Source organism: Peromyscus eremicus, chromosome 11 (assembly GCF_949786415.1).
Source record: "Peromyscus eremicus chromosome 11, PerEre_H2_v1, whole genome shotgun sequence".
Classification (NCBI taxonomy): Eukaryota; Metazoa; Chordata; class Mammalia; order Rodentia; family Cricetidae; genus Peromyscus; species Peromyscus eremicus.
Window position 1 is genome coordinate 32,879,450 of NC_081427.1, and position 9,442 is coordinate 32,888,891.

Below are 9,442 nucleotides of genomic sequence, written 5' to 3' on the forward strand. Positions count from 1 at the left end.
GCTCAGCATGCGTGGCCTCGCGGGTTCCTTTCTTCCCATTGTGGCGATCAGAATCCCTTCTGGGGCTTGCTGCGCTTGCAAGGTCGCTGCGAGAGGGAGCTTTGAACTTTGGACCGCACCTGGGAGGGTGAAGTAAACAACAGGGCTATAAATGTCAGTGTCAGGCTGCAGCTTTGCGGAGCTGCCCTGCTAGAGCAAAGAGAGAGAGAGAGAGAGAGAGAGAGAGAGAGGAAGCAAGCTGGTCCGGAGGGGTTGCGTAAGTAGGACTTGATTCTTTCAGAGTTTGGGAAATGTTTTCTGAGACTGATAAAATACTTCCCCCTCTCTTTACAACAGGCTTTAGTAAAAAGATCAGTAAAAGACATTAAAAAAAAAAGATTTAAAAAATGAAGGAGAGTTTGGGTGTGGTAGGTGAAGTGTCTGGGGAGCGCAGTTAGAGTTTTTTTTGTTGGTTTTTGTCTTTTACTGTGCTGTGCTCAGGGGAAGGTGGGGAAATGGAAATGTAGCTATTTCTCTGTGCAGAAGACTGTGGTGTTATAGGGGCAACATTATCTGATTAGATTTCAGTGTTTCCCCCTGAAGGGTAGAGGGAGGACAAAGAAGAGGAAAAGCTAACGGGTCTCAAGAGCCGAGATGGAAATATGCGCACCCTATAGTACTGTGGAGAGGTCCAGGGAACTCGTCAGCAGTTACAGAAGAAAAGCGGGGAGGCAGCAGGGTCCATCCACAGTGTACAAGTGGTCACCTGTAGCGGAGTACAGCTGTGCCACATGTGGTCCCTGGGGAGTTCTCGAGTTTAAGGAGAGAGTGGAAGCCCTTAGGCGGATGGGGGGCTTTAAAGGGAGAGGCTGTGTGACAGAGTATGCCCATATTCCTTTTAGTGGGGGTATAACCAAATGTAGTTCTGTACCTGAACAGGAGTGAAAGACACTAACGATTAAAACTACTATCCAGTTGTTACTGGATCTAATTTTATTTACCCTCATTCTTTTTATATAGCTCCTTGACAGTTAAAATGCAAAGTTTATCCTACAAAAACAACTTTAAGCAACGCCCAGCAGCCTAGTGATTGTAACGACAGGGAAATCTGCCAGTGGAAATCCACGCTCTTTAGTCTCTCCTTCGCCACTAGATCAGTCTTTTTGCTAGAAACAGAGGTGAGGGAAATAGTCTTCTCATGCATGTCTGCCATTTAGCCATTTGAAAATGCCTATTTCAGGGCAGAGCATCAAGTGCCGGCTTCATGCTGAAGATTCAGTAACAACTGAATTTAGTTTAGTTTTTTGAGACGTGTATGTGCTAGAGATTGCGTGACCCGGAGCCTCACATGAGTTTAGTTTAGGAGATAAGCATTAGCTAGACTTCCTATTAAGAAACTGAACAGCTTGTTTTGACGTTCATTTCGCTGTCCCAGAGCATACAGAAAACTGGCTGCTATGGTTATTACAAGGTGGTGTATTATTACCCCAGTAGCTGAGAGATCAGATTTTGGATTGGACAGATCCAATTTGAATCTACTCTTGTGGATTATTACCTGCATGGTCATAGACAGGACACCTCAAGTCTCTCCAAGCCATAGTTTCCCCAGCTGCAGAAAGGACAGTGGTACAATTGTTCTGAGGCACAATTGGCATATGTAAATGTGCTTAGCATTGTTTTATGGCTTTATAGTTCTAGCAAAACCCAGTCACTGACCGATATAAGGATAATCCCATTATTATTGTAAATATCAGCCTAATGGAACTTCCCTGATTAAACATCACAATTAAAAATGCATTAGTACAAATAGCTGAGATGAAGTTAAAAGGCACATTTTCTGCCCCCCCCCCCCCCCCCCCCCCCCGTTTTTTGGATAGGTCCTCATGGTGTGACCCTGGCTGGCCTGGAACTCGCTATATGTAGACATAGCTGGCCTTGAGCACACAGAGATCCACTGGCCTCTGCCTCCAGAGCCGAGATTAAAGAATGTGCACACCAGACCCAGCTCTCCCTCCTTTCAGTCTATCTTTTTTGTTTGCTTTTTTTTCAAGACAGGGTCTCATCTCACATGTAGTCCTGGCTGTCCTGGAACTCACTACATAGACCAGGCTGGTCTCGAACTCACAGAGATCTACCTGCTTCTACCTCCCGAATGCTGGGAGTATAGGCATGCGCCACTTTACACCTGGCTCCCCCTCCTTTCTTTAGTGAGGCTCTTAGGTCAGATTTTTCTTGGAGAGAGCAGTCTCACCATCTCTCAGAGACTGGCCTCTGTCTTGAGATTCTTCTGCCTCGGCTTCCCAAGTGGGGGGATTACAGGTGTGCTGCTGTAACCAGCTAAATTTGTATTTGGAAGCATTAAATGCCATGAGAAATACACAGTCTCACTCTGTATTCCAGACAGGCCTGGAATTTACCCTGTTGTCATATTATTCTTGAATTTAGAGGCATCCTGCTGCCTCGACTCTTTAGGTTGTCGGCTTCCCAGGCATGGGCCACCACGCCTGACTTCTTCCACTTTTTGTCAACATGACTGAGTTAGCTGTGCAGATCTTATTATTTATTTATTTAAATGATTTTTTTGCACATTTTTCATCATGATCATGTCTCTTAAAAAATTCGGAGAGAGGTGGCCCTTGTTTGGAGGCGATTTCTGTTCAGGTACTTACTATTTTACCTTTCCTGGGTGAGAGGGCATCTTCTCACCCGAGAATGTTCTGTCTAGTGGCTGGAGCTTCCTGAAAGCAGTAGTAGCAGGAGAAATGAGTCTTAGATGGGGAAGGACAATGACTTGTAATAGTTCTCTCTCCTTGGCTAAGATTTTCCTTTCTTGGTTGCATTTATCATGAGTATGGTGGTAACATCAAAGCAGATGGTTTTACATTTGAAGAGATTCAAATCCTGTATCATCATATAACTAGACATGGAGGAATAACAAGCCAAAAATATTGAATGTACCCAGATGTTTATAAATGTAGAAGGCTTGAACTTGAAGCCATCCATAGTTTACTCTCTGCCTTTTGCCTGGCACTGTACAGGAAGATATCATGCAAAAGCTAAGGGCCATCACCAGCCACATTCACGTTGGTACCCTGTCTCCCTGTCTCTACTGCTACATCCTTTCTTCCTCACATCTCTTTCTGTTCTGGCTCTTTTTGGTTTTGTGCAGAATTCCCTACTAACACTTCCTAGGTTGACAGAGGACAGAATGAAGCACCCAGAACTTAGTGCATCTCAGATGAAAATTAGAATGTGTTTGCAGAGTGTATACGACTATACATTACAGTTGGAAGGTGTTTCTGAAATTTGTGTCTTCTCCTAGAAAAGTGCCTGGCTGTCAGTCAGCTACATTTCCGTAAGTGTGCTTATTGCGGTATCGTGCTAAAGATAACTAGCTGATGGTTTGATCACTTCTCTACCTTGTAGCTGGCACTTTCCCCCTTTATAGGAAGATTTAGTGGAAGGAGGCTTAAGGCAATGGCATATTGAGCCCAACAAAATGGAGACAGACTTCATGGGCTAAGTTTTGGTAATTAGGATTGTACCATTCATAGTAATGACTGTGAAGTTATCTATGAAGTTCATTTTCTGTTTTACAGGACAACCCCAGCAATGTGGAGAAGCCTAGGGCTGGCCCTGGCTCTCTGTCTCCTCCCCTATGGGGGGACAGAGAGCCAAGGCCAAAGCCCTGCTTGTAAACAACCTCCAGCCTGGAGCATAGGAGATCAAAATCCAATGCTCAACTCCGAGGGTACAGTGACCGTGGTGGCTCTCCTTCAAGCCAGCTGATACCTGTGCCTTCTACAGGCGTCCAGGTGAGTAGTGTTTTAAGGTTTAGGACATCTTTAGGGAAAGCCGATAAATACAAGCAAATGCATATAAAATGCAATAAAAATAGAAATAATATTAATGTTAAGTAATGCTTTTGGAGACAAGTATGTTTCTATAACACAAATTTGGTGAAAAGACCAGGAGAACATATGTATATGTTCACATACACACACACACACACACACACACACACACCACACACACACACATGGATATATACAATACTACCAAAATGTTTACTGTGGCATTCCTGGGCTTTGAACACATTTTCTTTTTTGCGTTCCTACATTTTGTAACTTCTCAATATGGTTTACCCATGTGAAATTCACTATTAGAAGAGGAAATTCTTCAATATAAGAAGCAGAGGAAGGCTGCCAGCACAGACACTAAACACTAGGATTGTGATAGAAGGTCTTGCATCATTTAACAATCATAAATAAAAAATATTAGTTGAGTCATCCACCAAATATTAATTGCATAACATTCTGTATATATGTAAGGTGGATTTAAATATATACTAATTTGGAGCTCATGTTCATGCAAGCATTTAGCATAAAGTTTCAAGTTTTAGCCAGGCTATGGTGGTGCACACCTTTAATCCCAGCACTTGGGAAGCTTGGGAGGCAGAGGCAGGGGGAGTCTCCGTGAGTTCGAGGCAAGCCTGGTCTACTGAGTGAGTTCCAGGACAGTTAGGGCTACACAGAAAAACAAACAAAAAGTTTCAAGCTTTAAATAAAAGTGAAGCCTCAGTTTTACAACACAAAGAAACATTTCAGTCAGTTAAAAATAATCAGAGCTTCACAGAAAGTAAAAAGAATGTAGAAGGCGGAACAAATCAACCAACTAAGTGTCACCGTTCATGTTACGTGTTTCCCCCTTAGACTGGAAGACCTGCGCCTGAAACTAGAGAACGAAGGCTACTCTAACATTTCTTACATTGTTGTGAACCATCAAGGAGCCCCCTCTCAATTGAAACACACACACCTTAAGAATCATGTGTCAGACCATATTGCTGTTTACCGACAAGAAGAACACCAGACAGATGTCTGGACTCTCCTAAATGGAAACAAAGACGATTTCCTCATATATGACAGGTGAGCTCCTCCCAGACCCTAACTAGTCATTTTATTACTTTTATCATTCACAGGAGCGTGCTTCACTGCTGAATGCCACAGGTCGGGTTTCTTCTCACGTGACTCCTTGCTGTGGCAAACACTTTCGGTTTTGACCCTTTGACAGACACTACCCTACTGTTTTTCTCCACAGCTTTCTTCTTCTTCCCATGCCACTGTAGCTGGAGAATTTTTCTCCAGCTCCCACCGCCAAGTCCCGCCAGTCCCGGAGCCCACTTATGAAATAAACACACAGACTCTTACATTATTTAAACTGCTTGGCCATTAGCTCAGGCCTATCATTGTCTAGCTCTCACTCTTATATTCAGCCCATTTCTATTAATCTTTACTTTGCCACGTGGCTCGTGGCTTACCGGTACTTTACATCTTTCTTGTCTTGGCAGTGGCTCCAGCCGGTCTCTCTTACCTTCCTCCTTCCTCAATTCTCCTCTCTCCTTGTCCCACCTATACTTCCTGCCTGGTCACTGGCCAATCAGTACTTTATTTATATAGAGCGATATCCACAGCATGCCACCTCCTCTTTCCCATTCTTCTTCTTCTTCCTGTTTACATGTGTGTATTGTTCAGGGTGATTTAGTTTTCCCTCTCTTCATACTGAACATTCTGCAAAAATGACCTCATCTATTTGCTGACCACAGTACTACATATATCCTAGTGAACTGAAGTAAGTTTACAAAGTTCAAATACAGTAACTGAATGCCAAACCCAGCTTTCTCTTCCGTGGTGATAGTCACAAACATGCTTGGTTGATGATGCTTGCTTTCTGCTGGCTCTGCCTGGGCTGGCTCCTCACTTTGTCTCACATTAAATACCATTTTAGCCTCACACTTTGTTCTTTCAGGCCGCTAAACTTCTAGTCAGTTGTAAAGTACAAATATAAAGACGTCTATTTTGGGTAAAATCGACATTTCAACCTTACCATTTTGGAGAATGTCAAACTCCAATTCTACTGATTTTACTGTGCTGAAATTTTTCTTACATCAGATATGTTTCTTGGGATAAATGAGCCAGTGAGCATCGTGCACACGTGTGCTATAGACTCCCAATGCCAGTACCTGTGTCACTCAATAGACAGGAGACTCATGAGTTTCAGGTTAGCTTAGGCCTCACAGTGAGTTCAAGGCTAATTTGAATTGCATTATGAGAATCTATCTCAAAAAATAAAGGGCTGGGGATATAGCCCACTGGTAGAGCACTTACATAGGATGTGAAAGGCTTGGGTTTGTTTCCTAGACTACAAATTAATAAATAAAGAAGATACTGGCCCAAACTGTGGCACTGTTTTTGTTATGCAATGATTTCTGGTTTTGTGAAATTTGTCTTGCCTGAGCCGTTATGAAAAGCTCCCATGGTTAGTCTTTGGCAGGACATATGCTAATTAAAAAAGTATCTGACTGAGTCACAGTCATTCCACATTTTTAAATTATTTAATGACATCTATAACATTTAAAAACGCTAAAATCAGACTCAGCAACCTTGCTATAACCTGACCTGGGATATTGCCTGGGAACCCAAATTAGAGACCCCACTCAAGGGAATTTACTAGAAGCATGGAAGGGGCTGCACAGTCGAGCCTGAGTGGGTCACAGCAGAGAGGACAGTAGTAACATGGTGTCTGCCTTTTAGATGTGGCCGTCTCGTGTATCACCTGGGCTTGCCCTATTCCTTCCTCACTTTCCCGTATGTCGAAGAAGCCATTAAGATCGCTTACTGTGAGCAGAAGTGTGGAAACTGCTCTCTCACGGTAGGTATTTTTCTCGGCTGTTTTTACCGGGTGGTAAGGAGAAAACTTTAAAAACGTATCTAAATAAGTGGTTCATCATCAATTAGATAAGAAAATCTTAAATGTACGTTTTCTGTTACATAACACTTGTTAAAACATATTTGCAAGACTCATATTGCTGCCTTTATCTTGAAAGGCTTTAAAAACAAACACGCCAACAAATCACGGCTGGAGAGATGGCTCAGTGGTTAAGAACACTTGCTGCTCTTGCAGAGGACCCCTGTTCAGTCCCCAGCACCAACATGGCAGCTTAGAACCACTTGAATTCCAGTCCACGTGGTGCCCTCTTCTGGCCTCTGAGGGTACCAGGCACAGAGGCAGTGCACCTAATCCAGCAGGCACGATACTCGTTCCCATAAAGTAAAAAATAATAAATATTTAAAATAATAAAAATCAATGTAGATCACTATGTCACTTACTAATGAATGTTTTTGCATAAGTATGAGTGCTCCAAGAATTTAGTCAACACATAAAATATTATGACTGTGGTAAGCTGAGCATGCTCGGAGCACAGTGATAGTCAAGCTCATCTGAGATGTTACCTGTCAGGGAACTGCGACTCGATAACTAAACTGTCAAGGACTCAGGACAACTAGCTTTACTAAAGAGCTGTCCTCTTTCCCAGTCTGTAAGCTGAATTATTGCACTTACCTGAAAAAGAAATATGTTCTACTCATTGCTGCTTTCTCCTAATAACCATGAAAATATTTGTTCTTGTTATGAGAAGTACTACATTTAAGCATTTTATTAAAAACCTTTTAATTTTTATTGACTAAATTTCTTTCTCCCATACTTTAGATAATTTTAAACAATGTTTCTCTAATAGGGCAGCCTGCCAAAATTTAAGTTCAGATTTGAAAATGTTCTGAAATTATTTAGTAGTTACATTTTCTTTCCCTAGATCGGCAGGAAGCTTCCTCAAATTTCAACAAGTCATTTAATCAATTAACTTTGTTGACAGGCCATTTTAATTATACCACTTTTATATTTTAATATTCATAAAATCTGAGAGTTAGTTTCAGATTTTAAAGATGAGACGGGGTTGCAAATAAAGCTCTTAAAGTTGAACTGACATGATTACTTAATGCCATTGTGATTTTATTTTTCATATTTTGGGGTTACTTCTGGTTTGCATTTGTGTAAATGCCTGCTATAAACATACCCAGTTGTACTGAAATAAAAAGGTAGAAACATTTCCCGTAGTCAGCTTAAAACCTATGAAGTATTTGTTGACAAGAATAGCATACTATGGCCTCTGATATCGAGACCAAATCAGCACTTTTCCGTTTTTCTGTCTCCCAGATGCCATCAATTATACGATACATCATTTGTTCTACTAAAAGGAAAAAAAAGGGTTGTCGATTAAAGTAGGCTATGATGCTATTTTTACCCGACAGAACTGTGTGAACATTACCAAAGCTTGGTGAAATTAAAAACATTTTCCCACACATGTTGCAAAATGAAAAGTTCTTAATTAGCATTTTTGAGTTGTCAGGGAGAAGCCATTTTGCTTTAGAAAACAGGACTAGGTTAGATGGCAGGGGTGAAAAGTTACACACAGCACTACTGATGTCGGGATTCCGTATTTGGCTGACTTCACTGCGATCTAAGTTTTCTCAGCCAGTTTACTTAGTTTTGATTTTGCAGAGGGAACTATGGTAGTTTGGATTCTTTAAACCTTTAATAAAAAATACAGACATTGAGACCAAGGTCAGGCTCTTTTTCATTAATATATCAACTAACTGTATCCTAATTAGCCTGTTGGAATAACATAAAAGTTGGCTCTACAAGTAATTTTTTTAAATGCATTCATGGTAAATCTATGAGCTTGCTAATAAGTGATTTATGAATTTGTTCCAGAGTCTTGAAGATGAAGACTTCTGTAAAAATGTGTCCTCAGCTGCCGTGGGTAGCACAGCGGAGCCCTCAAAGACACATCACCACCACAAGCACCATCACAAACACGGGCATGGGCATCTTGGGAGCAGTGAGCTGTCCGAGAATGAGCATGGGCATGGGCATCTTGGGAGCAGTGAGCTGTCCGAGAATGAGCGACCAGGGGCACTAGATGCTAAGCCAGCTTTGCCCCCTTCAGCCTTACATCATCCCCAGCACAGGCAGGGTCACTTAGAGAGCTGAGACATGCAGGCGAGTGAAGGCCTACAGCTCTCACTTGCCCAAAGGAAGCTTTGCCGGAAGGGGTGCCTAAACCAGCTCCTGTGTAAGTTGTCCCAGGAGTCCGGGACGACTGCCAGCAGCTGCTGCTGCCACTGCCGCCATCTCATCTTTGAGAAGTCAGGGTCCGCAATCACCTGACAGTGCGCGGAAAACCTCCCGTCCTTGTGTAGCTGACAGGGACTTTTTGCTGAGGAGAAAGTCATTGAATCTTGACAGTGTCGGGCCCCTCCAGCTGCCTGACGGAGTCAGCCACTAAACCCCACAGAAGCCAGCCCCACCTGAAGCTGAAAGAATAAGACCAAAAAGTGAAAATGACACTCAAACTAAATATTTAAAACAAGATGGACGCTCCCTAAGTCAGTCCAAAGACACAATTCATTTTTAAGAAATTTTGCGATCCACTTAATTAATCAGTGAACTAAAAGCAGGAATTGGATTTGTGCAAACACGGAGAAGTCTACCAATATTGGCTTCTAAATTTAAAATTTTATGCCACAGAAAATTTGGCCCAAATCAGATTTGTATTGTGGGGTAACTA

At 42.2% G+C, this 9,442-nt stretch overlaps 1 protein-coding gene across 1 annotated transcript; it reads left to right on the forward strand.

The window, feature by feature from the left end:
* The first annotated feature begins 215 nt into the window (after window positions 1-215).
* Window positions 216-9,213, forward strand: Selenop (selenoprotein P). The gene is given in 5 exon segments (XM_059276345.1): window positions 216-256; window positions 3,579-3,794; window positions 4,692-4,904; window positions 6,570-6,687; window positions 8,587-9,213. Coding segments are annotated over 4 exon segments (1,161 nt in total). The 5' UTR covers window positions 216-256; window positions 3,579-3,591.
* The last annotated feature ends 229 nt before the right edge of the window (window positions 9,214-9,442 follow it).